General features: G+C 39.0%; 1 protein-coding gene across 1 annotated transcript; it reads left to right on the forward strand.

The window, feature by feature from the left end:
• Positions 1 to 363: 363 nt before the first annotated feature.
• On the forward strand, positions 364 to 8,325 carry LOC144716157 (tRNA synthetase class II (D, K and N) family protein). The gene is made up of 15 exons (XM_078591225.1): positions 364 to 849; positions 969 to 1,112; positions 1,241 to 1,350; positions 1,483 to 1,594; positions 1,722 to 1,793; positions 3,383 to 3,474; positions 3,604 to 3,724; positions 3,805 to 3,927; positions 4,934 to 5,129; positions 5,908 to 6,095; positions 7,062 to 7,133; positions 7,455 to 7,553; positions 7,671 to 7,751; positions 7,843 to 7,900; positions 8,052 to 8,325. Exons 1-15 carry the CDS (start codon positions 469 to 471, stop codon positions 8,225 to 8,227), a joined length of 2,025 nt encoding a protein of 674 aa, XP_078447351.1. The 5' UTR covers positions 364 to 468; the 3' UTR covers positions 8,228 to 8,325.
• Positions 8,326 to 12,729: the final 4,404 nt, after the last annotated feature.

Raw genomic sequence — 12,729 nt, forward strand, 5'->3', positions numbered from 1 at the left:
AATGACTATGATGATGTTGATGACAACAATGATGACGATGACAATGACTATGATGATGTTGATGAGGATGACGATGATCATGACTATGATGATATTGATGAGGATGACGATGATCATGACTATGATGATGTTGATGAGGATGATGATGATCATGACTATGATGATGTTAACGCCCACGAAGATGATGATGTTAACGACCACGATGATGACTGCAATGACGACGATGAGGATGACAATAATGATGTTGATGACGATGACAACAATGATGACAATAACGACGACAAGAAATGATAATGGTGACGATGACGATGTCGACAACAATGATGATGATGCAGATGACGTTGACGTTGATAAGATGTTTCGTCATCCTTCAAAAACTCTGGCTTGACTGCTCGTTCGAGGAGGATAAGAGCTCGAAGCCGGCAAGTAGCGAGCGGCGAGCTCCACTCTGCGGAGAATTCCGAGGCCATGTCGTCTGTTCTCAGGATTTCCCCTCTTCTCTTCTCGCGTTTCTCGCGTTTTCCTCAATCTTTCCCTCGCAGCATTGCAAAATCTCGAACAAAACGGAAAATCTCGCACTCTTCCGTGCGCTGTTCATCTTCCCCAGTCGCATCTTCAAATGGGTCGTCGCCAAATTCTTCGATTTCTCCTTCTTCGCCCGCTTCCTCGACTTCTTCTTCGACTGGTTCAAAGATTGCTCTTGAATGGGTCACGAGAACGGCGCTCTGCGGGGAGTTGGGAGAAGGCGACATCGGTAGGCGTGTTCGTCTCTGCGGATGGGTTGCCCTTCATAGAGTTCATGGCGGGCTCACCTTCTTCAACCTTCGAGATCACTCGGGAATCGTTCAGGTCGATTTCTTCAATCTTGGGCGAATTTTTCCCCTCAATTTCCCTCCTGGATGGTGATTTTCTTGTCTGGTTTCCAATTTTTTTTACATTTTTCTGCCATTTTTCTGCCATTTTTTTAGATTACGACGATTCCCAGTGAATTCTCCGAGGCTTATGCCACTGCAAACAAGCTGCGGCTCGAGTATGTGATCGCTGTTGAAGGCACTGTTCGTTCTCGCCCAGTAGAATCTCAGAATAAGAAGATGGCGACGGGGCTCATAGAGGTATATAAATCAAACTCTTTCATGATTAATGAACTTGAAGATTTGAGCACTTTGAATTCGCTCTTGGGTTCTTGTTTATGACTTGTGTTCTTTTTTTCTAAAATTGGATGAGCTTTTTGACTGGGTAGGTCACTGCAGAGCATATTCAAGTTTTGAACAGTGTCAAACGTGCTCTGCCTTTTCTCATCACCATTGCGAGTGACACAAAGGAGACAATAACCGAGGAAATTCGTTTAAGGTTGTGATTTTTTTTCAACTTTCTTCTTATGCAAAACATCAACATCATGAAGAGAGAGATAGAGAGATGATGGGAGAAGAGAGGCAAAATAAGAGAGGGATATTAATGATGATTTGTTCTGACGTATGCCAGATACCGTTGCCTTGACTTGAGAAGACAACAGATGCATTCAAACCTCATTCTGAGGCACGCGGTTGTCAAGAAAATAAGGAATTTTTTGGAGGAAATTCATGGATTTGTAGAGGTAATTGTGAGACAGCTGCACCGAAAACTGGCTTCTTTGAGATTTATTTAACATCAGATTTTTTGTGTTTTATTTAAGATTCAGTGAAATTTCTAACAATCTGAATGGGTATTTTTCACTTAGGTAGGTTGAGACTCCAATATTATCCAGATCCACCCCTGAAGGTGCCCGTGATTACCTGGTTCCATCACGCCTTCAGGTAATACTCTCACCCTGTGCTTTAATTCCTACAGCTAATATTTTCCATCCTCGACAACAATGACAAGAGAATGATGAACAGTGATCAGCATCCACATCATTTTTCTTCAAAAATGATGGCCATTATCAGTTTGTCCTTGAGTAGGATCATGATAATGAAATAATCATCCTTGTCGTCATGGCCATTGTAGCAGTGGATAAAGAAAATGATGAGGGAAGGATGAATCTAATCTGACCTCTGCCATCTCCGCCGCCATTGCTGGTCTGCTGCTGTCAGCCTTCTTGCTTGTCTATTGATGACACGTCTCCCTGTGGCAGTCTTCGTGCACACCCTGCCTCCGCAAACTTCTCGCCTTTGTTGAGGATGACGAAACAATGATGACACATCATCGCAGTCCTCGTCATTCATCCGTGCCCAGGATAATGATGGTGATGATGTTATTCATTCTTGTCACACAGGCTTGTGATGACGACAACGATGAGTTTGCTCATGCCATGTGTTCACAAATACGAACCTTGACGTAGGTTTGCATTGGTGAAGGGGGATAGAGGAGAAGGGTAGATGTTCTTGAGGTTGGAGATAGAATGGGAGTGATCAGAGGAGAGGTCAAACAGAGGAGGCAGGGATCGACGGGGGACAAGCCGCCTGAAGACGTGGTGAAGAGTTGATGATCTCAGGGACGTGGATTGTCAAAGACTACAAGAGAACTGATCTGGGGGGGTAGGGATCAGATTGGAGGGAATCTGGTGAGGCAACTGCAGGGGTAGGGTATCACTGGATGGTTGAAGGGACAGGATCAAGATGGAGAGGATCAAAACAGTAAGGCAAGCGGGTAGGGTATCTCACTTTGATTTTTGACTGCCCGCCAAAAAGTAGGGCAACAATTTTTTATAGAGAAAGGAATCAACCTAATCTAAAACAACAAGAAAGAGATCGCAGGAAGAAAGATGACCATAGAGGCAACAAGAACGAGAACCCAAAAAAGGATATTGTCATTACTTCGTTTAGGTCATTATATACAGGAGCCGTATAATGGCTAGTTGGGCGTATCACGTGCTGCGTATCACGTGATACGCTCTAACACATCTAATGACTAAAATGGCACGAATGGGCTAAAATGCTAAAGATAACCTTGGGGATACAGGATTGTATCATTGGCTGAATGTAATAAAGTCAAGGCATTAAAGAAGGGATATGGAATTATGCTCTTTCAAAAATTTATCCTTGATCTTTCAAAATTTTGGCGATTATGACTTGTGATCTCAATATTTGACTCCGAATAACCATGGAGTACTAGTCTTTAGATAAGCTTTCATGTTTTTAATTTTCGGTTGAAAGGTTTTGATTCACTTCAGAGATACTTTATGAAGGACTCATGTCCTAGAAGAAATATGGATGGCCGATATAAGTTTTCTCTTAGGCAAGTTTTAGACTTAGAAAATTTGACGAACTCTTTGCCTGTAGTTAAGCATAATAGACTTATTTCTACCACAGGAATAAGCCCAAGAACTTTTCCATTGAGTCAATCTCTATTTTACTCTCAAAAATGCTTTATCAACTCTGATTCACTTCCATTTTGCACCTTAAAGCCAGGGAATTTCTACGCTCTTCCCCAAAGCCCGCAACTGTTCAAGCAGATGTTGATGGTCTCCGGAATAGACAGATATTACCAAATCGCTAGGTGAAACTTATGGATGCAATTTATTATTCTCTCGTGATATCTAATTTTGAAGAAAACAAAGTTACCTCTTTGTCGTGACATCAGTAAGGATGTCTTCGCCCCAGACATTTTATGACATTTTCTTCTTAGGTGCTTTCGAGATGAGGACCTACGGGCAGATCGACAACCCGAGTTCACACAACTGGACATGGAAATGGCTTTTACACCCCTGGAAGAGATGCTGAAGCTTAATGAGGATTTGATTACCCAAGTAATTCTTCTCATATTCTTACCTTTGGATATTTAATTAATTTATACTGTGTTAACATGTCCTCTAAATTCACTTGTCAGGTTTTTCAAGAAGTGTCAGGGATTAATCTTCCCGGGCCTTTTCTCAGGATGACGTATGCAGAAGCAATGGATCTCTATGGAACAGACAGACCAGATCTGCGGTTTGACTTGAAGCTCAGAGATGTAAGACCATTGTATTCCTGATAGAGTGAGCGAGATATCTTTCCGTGATATTCTTTCGTCAAATAGACTGCAGTTTCTGATTTTCTTTTTTCTGTATTCGAATACATTGTTGCTTATTTTGTTTTCATCAACAGTTCATGCTGCATTTGTGTTGTTTGTTAATCCAAGGTTTTGTGGAAAATATGGACTTTGTGCAAACACTCTCTATGATATGCACACTGATAAAAAGCTTAAACGAATAGATTTCAGCTAGTTATTTTCATTTTTATGCATTCAAATACAGTATTGTTGTTATCATTGGCCCTCCAAGTTGACTTTGGAAAAATATGGTGTATGTGCGTACATGGTAAAAGAGAATTGCAAAAATAAAGTGCTTAAACTTTATAGTCGCATCTGTTTATTTTCATGTGTATTCGAGTACCTTATTACCCGCTTTGTTATCATTGACCCTTCAATTTGACTTTGGGTTACTTGTTAACCCGAGGTTTTTCTTGGAAAAATAGGGAGTATGTACATACCTTTAAAAGATATTTGCAAAAGCAAAACGCTCAAACGTATAACTTGCATGTTTTTTTATACTTAGCCCTCCGAGTTGCATCTGGATCGCTTGTAAAGCCGAGTTTTTTGGTACAAAAAATATGGACTCTGCATAAATTATCAAAGAGATTTGCCCAAAAAGAAAGTTTCAACCAATGCAGTATGTAAAGAACTCTCTCTCTCTTCCCCTCTATCTATTCATTATCTCTCGTAACTATCTGTCTCACTTCCCATATTCCTTCTGTTTTATCATGGTAAATAATTTTTCTGGATTTTTAACTTTAGGTTCGATTTATGTTACTTTCATCTATCTAGGTCTCTACATACTATGGGCTACCTCTCTTTCACCTCCCCTCCTTCTCTCCAGCAAGATATCTTGTATATCTCTCCGTGGGGCGTTGAGTTACTCTGAACCATGTGGGCATTGCAAAATCTCTGTTAATTCTTTTCTTTTCTGTCTTCCGGGCAGGTGAGTGCCATCTTTACAGGATCATCGTTCAAGGTATTTTCTGATGCGTTGGAGAACGGAGGAATCATCAAGGCTATATGTGTACCTGGGGGGGCTAAGAAATACTCGAACACTGCCCTCAAGAAAGGTGAACTATACACTGAAGCCACAAAAGCAGGGGCAAAAGGGCTAACTTTTCTCAAGGTCTTGGACGACGGTAAGCAGTATTGTGAGTATAAATAGACATGGATAGATAGAAAATTTTATCAGTATAAATATATAAAACACTACATTAATATAAGTGAAGTCTGCTCCCCTTCAATGCAGCCTACCTGTCTTCCTTTCAAATGACGGTGAGCATATCATGTTGAAGTCATGGGAAGAACTGGTTTAAATATCAGTCTTACAGTTAAGTGGACCTTGGGTCCACAACTAAAGTTACTTATTTCCCGCCTGGGAAATAATTGATGCATTATTTTATAGATCCTACCGAAGAAAGCAAAAAATGCTCGACGAATCAGCAACAGACTTGTGTGTCCAAAGTAGCTTGTGTGGAGAACCTATAAATAAAGTCGGTGCAGGAGCAAGGAGGAGATTGGACAGTTCCTCAAGAAACTCCTGGAGTTGGAGGTTGCAGAGAAACTGAGGGTTGGAGCAGTGGAAGAACACTTGCTGTCCAGAAAGGGGAGGATCCAGTCACATTCTCCATCTTCATACTAGATCTCCGTTAGGATCAAACAATCTGCATATCAGTAACTTAAACATGCAGGGTGGGCCACTTATGCTACGTGGCCCACTTTTAATCAAAAGAAACATAAAGAAAACAGAAAGTTTGAGCAGGCCACGTACAGAATAGAAACATTAGATAGGGAAATATGATATCTAACTAATAGTACAGATATATAAATATACCAATGGTAAAAACTCAAAATAGACTCCTGTTTCTTTCCATCTTTTCCGACTGAGGAAGTAAACAATGAATCTACTCTTTTCAGGTAATATTGAGGGTATCCCTGCACTGGCATCTACTTTGAATGCTTCGCAGACGGCCGAGCTTCTGAGAATCTTCTCTGCACAGACTGGAGATTTGATCTTGTTTTCTGTTGGTGAGAAGAGTCTAGTGAATAAGACCCTTGACAGGCTCAGACAATATGTGGCCCGGGATCTTGGTCTCATTGATCAGGTTAGATATCATGTGGTCTTATTAAAGATTAACTTGTTCTGTATCTATGATCGTGTATTTCTGTTGCCAAGAACATCGGTCTAGTCTATCAGCAGGGTTTAAAGGAGTTCTTTTACGAAATTGTCATCTCCATCTTCCCAACATTTTGTCATAGTCGTCCTGGGATGACATGGATGGCGACGATCATGATGGATTCATCATTGACTGTTAGATGATGAGGATTTTGTCATCGTCATCATTCAATCTTTATTGTTTTTTAGGACACGGAAATCCTACTCTGAAAAATATCCCCTCTTCTGCAGGATGGATGAAGAATTGGTCATGGTCATTTAGAAATTTCATCATCTTTATGCATTTTTCACTTGAACAAATGACGATGAAGATGACAGATTCGTCATCAGCAGATGGATCACAATCATGAATCATCCATTTTCTGCTCATCATTGCCATTGTTGATGCCAAATCTTAACCTAGGGCACTACCAGTCTATTCCAGTCGTTGGCATTCCTCATTGAATGATCGTTTATTCAATCGATCAGGATTTTGATCAATCATGATCTGTCGATGATGGCAGATCAGTTGCATTGATCACGGTCAGATCTCTTGATCTGACCCGATCATTAAACCCTAGTTGACAGTTTCTTCTGGTTCTTTTTGTACTTTTTTTAAAAAACAGTTGATGCTTGAGTGACATAATTCTCTTCCTGATGATCATCATGCTTTAAAAAAACTGGTAAATCCTGTAGACAGTGCCTCTCTATGTCTTAAAAAATGAGCTCTCCCAGACATTGGATCCAAAGAAAGAGGATCTGAGTCTAGTTTATGCTTAACATGCACATTCGACCTCATAAGTGTTTATAGTTACATAGCTCGTAAGGTTTAGTCTTTTCTTCTATATTATTTCCGTTTGCATTGTTGACATAATCTAATCATTGTTTTTGTTCCCATCTTGTTGTCCTGACAAAGTCGGCCCATTCGATTCTTTGGGTGACCGACTTTCCCATGTTTGAATGGAACAGTTTGGAGCAGAGGCTTGAGGTGAGTTGAAAGCTCAATTGCTCTATATTTCTCTCTCTTTCTCTCTCTCTCTCTCTCAATATATATATATCTCGATATCTATCTATCAATCTATCTATCTATCTCTCTCTCTCTCTCACTCTATCTCTCTCTCTCTCTCTCTCTCTCTCTCTCTCGCTCGTTTTATCTATCTCTCTTTCTCTCTCTCTCTCTCTCTCGCTCGCTCGATCTATCTATCTCTCGATCAATCTATCTCTTATCCTCTTTATATCTCTTTCACTTGTCTCCATTAAGGAAAAAACTGTTTACCTATGCATCAACTCCGATTTGACTTATTTGTAGGCTCTTCACCATCCATTTACCGCTCCCAATCCTGATGACATGGATGACCTTCCCAATGCCCGTGCCTTGGCCTACGACATGGTCTACAATGGAATTGAGGTTCCCTCTCTCTATCTATCTATCCATCTATCCACCTGTCTTGTTTCTTGGAAATGTTGTTTCTGCCATTTTTCTGGATTTCTGTGCTCTCTCAAGGGTGTGATACCTCTGAACTAGATTGGAGGTGGAAGCTTGAGGATTTTTAAACGTGAAGTCCAGGAGAAGGTTTTGGCCATTGTTGGGATTTCCCCGGAGCAGGTCTCTCTCTCTCTCTCCACCTTGAGCACTGGTATTCAAAATGATTGGGTAAATAATTTAAAATTTAATCGATCAATTAATTTGTTGGCAGGCTGAAGAGAAATTCGGATATCTCTTGGAGTCCCTGGACATGGGCGCTCCTCCACATGGTATTTGAGTCTCTCACTCTCTCTCTACATAATTTCTCTCTCTAAATGACACTCTTCATGGGCCAGGGATGAAGCCCATTTTCTGCTTTCATGGATTTGACTTATTCTATTGTGCTTCATGGCAAAAAATGACTGGTCACATCTTTTGCAGGTGGAATTGCCTTTGGGTTGGATCGCTTGGTGATGCTTCTCGCGGGTGCAAAGTCCATCAGAGACGTCATCGCCTTTCCAAAGACCACCACTGCCCACTGTGCGTTGACCAAGTCACCTTCTCCTGTTGACCCCCAACAGCTAAAAGAACTCTGCCTTTCCACCAACATTTTTTAGATCACCATATAACCCATTTCCTGAAAAAATTTGGAAGAAAAAAAATGTTGTCCACTGGCAGACGTTTTAGTTTAGTTTTTCATGTGCTCTCTTTTTTCTTTCTTGGTTCTCTGGACAACAAACAAATCTCAAAGTTTAAAAGAGAATACCTATTAGACTTCAAAATTTGCCAATATTGTGGGACAATTTCAACGAATTTCTAGCAGAAATTCGAAGAATGATTATTATATATCAGGTGTAAAATAATTTCAGTTGGACCCTCATGATAAGAAGCAACGCCTACTTTCTCTGGAATCAAAAAATGAGAAAAAATTGTTACAGGCAAGTTTGTACTCTGATTGCTAAATTTATTATTAAGAAATATGCATAAACCATTTATTCCACCAATCGGATTGCTTTTCCCTCGAAGATGACCTTAGTTTTATCTAGCACTTAAACTCTGATAAGATTAAGCGGCAGTTTCTGTCATTTTGCAGTTAAAATTGTCATAAGTTAGATGGTTTCTGAATATGGATAAAATCAGAGAACTTACTTAGGATGGGAACCAAGGATCATGTCATTGGCCCAGATATCATGCCCGGTTTAAATGAATAAGATTAATGGGAACAAAGTACTAGTTAACTGACTCAACGTCAAGAGCTAATTGTGGAAACACTTGTCTGTTAGCAGAAGCTTTAAGTGATTGGTCTTGGGATTTCCCACAACTATCCAAGGGCAGGAAGTAGTTATTTTTAGCAAGTTTTGGGAGTTCTCTTCCATCAACCTGTCTCACAGGTAGGGTAGTGCAATTCGCACAACCAGTATGATTTTGGTGCAATGTGCAGCCAGATTGAATCTCTCTCTCTCTCTCTCCCTCTCTCTCTCTCTCCCTCTCTCTCTCTCCCTCCGTCTCTCTCTCTCCCTCTCTCTCTCCCTCTCTCCCTCTCCCTCTCTCTCTCTCCCTCTCTCCCTCTCCCTCTCTCTCTCTCCCTCCCTCCCTCCCTCCCTCCCTCCCTCTCTCTCTCTCTCTCTCTCTCTCTCTTTCTCTCTCTCTCTCTCTCGTTTGTCAGCTCTCCCCCTTCCCTCTCTCACTCTCTCTCTCTCTTCTCCCTCTACCTCTATGTTGCTCACCCCACTCCCCTCTCTCTCAATCTCACCTCTCCTATCTCCCCTACTCTCTCACTCTCTCTCTCTCACACACACACACCCCTCTCTATATCCATCTGGTTTGTGCAATTTATGATGTGAATTTCCACACAAATTTGTACTTCACCACACAAGGGTTTGGTGAGAGTGAATGTTTTTCACTGCACACATGCTGTGAAATTCATGACACTGCATGCCCTTCTCACACAGGGCTCAACCGTTTGGGATTTTGTGGCCTCATCAACTCACTTCGTGATTTATTAGTTCTTTGGGTGAACATCTTCAAGCTGTTCATACGTGCGGTCTTTAGAAGTATATTCATAATATTCAGAACGTTGAATATTCTCTGCTTTCCCCCGAAGTCTACTGTTGGCATTCTAATATCTTCTCCATCCAGTCTCGCGAAAAGCAACACTTGAGAAGAGGAAGAAAAGAAGGGGGGACTCAAAGTGACTCGCATAGGTATCAAATAAGGGTGCCCCCCTCAATCAATACTGTATGAGAAAATTCATCAAAGTTCCCATCTCATAGAACATTTAAGTCCCCAAACTTATAGTAAACTTACCAATGTCCAAAATCTTGTGTGACTCCCTAGGTTCATGTCTCAGTCTAGTTAATAGCTTCAATGGCTTTATTAAATTTTTAGTGGACTGACCCAATTACTTAACTACATAAAATATATATTAGTTAACCAAGAATCAGTTTAGCAGAATCAATGTGTTATGTCCTCAGCCCGTGGGGTTCCAAGCTACAACTCGTGTCCTACAAGATACAAAGGAGTATATCGACTCTCTCATGGAACCTTTGCCATCATCAGTTGCCATGTATGTATTATCCTTCATCCGCATTAGACACCCAAATGAATTAGGGTATGGTTAACAGTTTAACCCTAATCAATCATTCATGTTAATACTGATATGCGGAAAAATCATGGGAGACAAACTCCCATATTTCGGCTACACTGACCAGGTATTTAGCTATGTCATCTTCCTTGAGTCAAACTCCTCTAATATCGAGTGTAGACACTCCAATCTTGACTACATAATCACCTTTTGGTACTTCTTGCATCTAAGCTAGGCCAGTTAGAACTCTCAGAATTATAGACTTGTTGGTCATAGTCAATATACAACCATTCATCCACATTGTGTTTATCCATTTTTTTTACCCTTCAAGGTAGTTCTACATCCATTATTTGATCCTTATGACTTGATCTCAACGCGAAAAGTCTAACCTTACCATTGTATTTAGAGTTCATAAATATGGGGAGATTAGGTTGAATTCTGCGTCTGAATTAATGACAGTTGCATGGCATAGCTCTTTTTTGGGCCCTTTGTGATGCTTCTTTGTGGTCTATTTTAGCTTCATTACTAGACGTCTTTCAGACATTTATATATTTTGACTCATTTTTCAGCCATACCTGGAAAGTAGTTAAATGTCAAAAAATATTTAGTCCAAGAGTCACATCACAAGTTTATTTAACGAAATAAAGCTAAAATAGACTTTGGACAAAATACAGAGGCACTTCCCCGTCATCTGTTTGGAGAAATATGGGTTACACAGTTTGTTAATTATAGTCTCATATTCATATGATAAAAAAAGTTGGAGGGCAGCCACAACATTTGTATATATTTGGACAAAGAATACTTACACTACCCCATTATCTTTTTGGATAAATAAGGGGTACCCACTTTGTTACTAATATAATCTTATTCAGTACAAGCACCCCATCACAACAATTTGTTTGATGAAAATTTATTAGAGAATGGCCACAAAGTATAGAGGCAATAACCCATCAACTTTTTGGAGAAATATGGGTTACACAGTTTGTCAATTATATAATCATATTCATATGAGAGATTACAATAATCTTGAGAAATTTAAGTCAATATTCTGATTGAATGTTAATGTGTTAGCTTTATTGCATTTAAACTAAGAAAATTTTTAGAATTAAATATACAGAGTGATTCAATATTAATATTTCTAGAATTAAATATTGTGTTTCACAATCATTCATGATTAGATAAAACAATCACTCACTCAAGTACGAATTCTATATAATTTTTAAAAATCATAATGGTGTATTTTGTGTCCAGTATAGAGACCGTAGTCAATTGTGTCATTGTGTAACAAAAATCTGATATTTATAAAACCATGGAGCACCAATATTATATTTTCACTGCAAAAAAATTATAAAAGTACTTTTCTTCTATATATTTTAAATTGATTCTTTTATGATTTTTCCCAAAACAAACATGTTCAATCCTTCATTTGGATTGAACGCAAGTTCATCCTCTTTTTCTAGAGTAAGATACGTATTTCTTTGCTTCCAAATAAACCGTTTATTTGAACAGTTTTATCCATCATTAAGATGAGTCCAGTTCTTCCTATTATTACATTGCCTTCATTGAAAGAAGAGAATAATGTCCTCATTACACAACGAAAACATGAAAAACTCTTTAATGCAGATCAAGTTTAATTTCACCAAAAAAAAAAAACATTATAGTTCGCATCTTCCACTTGATAAATTGACCTCATTCCCCAACAGAACCGGGAAGATTCACAGCTAGCTATTTATATTTGATACAAAAATTACCATCATAGTTCAAGATATGCTAACATGACTAGATAAACCATATGTTAAAATTAGAAGAACATAAGGGCCTGCACGTTGATGCCTTATTTCTTATGAAGAACTCTACTCAGATGATGATCAAGAACGCATAAGGAAACCCACATAGAAAGAAATAAGACTAATGTAACAAAAAAATGTTCTTTTAGAATATTATCGCAAGCTCCTGGAAAGAGAAGGGTGCTGAATTGTTTACCTCAATTTAATTTTGTTTAATGTTTAATAAAAAAACTAACACTTCAAGTCTTGCCAGGCACATGTCTATCTTTCAACTTTCTGTTGGAGGTGTAAAATGAAGAAACACTACAGCAGACAATTTTTTTATTTAGCTTAGTTTTTAATCTAAAATTAATACTTCAAGTCTAGCCAGGAACCTTCTATTGCAGGTGAAAATGAAGAAATACTAAAGCAGAAAAAAGTATTTGTTTAATTTTTAATCTAAAATTTATACTTCAAGTCTAGCCAGGTACTTGTCTGTCTTTCAACTTTCTGTTGTAGGTGTAAAATGAAGAAGTACAACAGAAAAAAGTTCATTTTGTCTAATTTTTACTCTACAATCAACAATTCAAGAATAGTCAGGTACATGTCTGTCTTTAAACTTTCTGATGCAGGTGAAATTGAAGATATACTACAACAGAAAAAGGGAACAAGCATCCAGAAAATTCTTATTCTTTCTCACGAGTGTGACATTATCTCTGACAATTATTTTGCATATGCAGTAATCATTTTTTTCTTGGCATTTCATTGG

This window comes from Wolffia australiana, chromosome 20, assembly GCF_029677425.1.
Source record: "Wolffia australiana isolate 7733 chromosome 20, ASM2967742v1".
NCBI lineage: Eukaryota > Viridiplantae > Streptophyta > Magnoliopsida > Alismatales > Araceae > Wolffia > Wolffia australiana.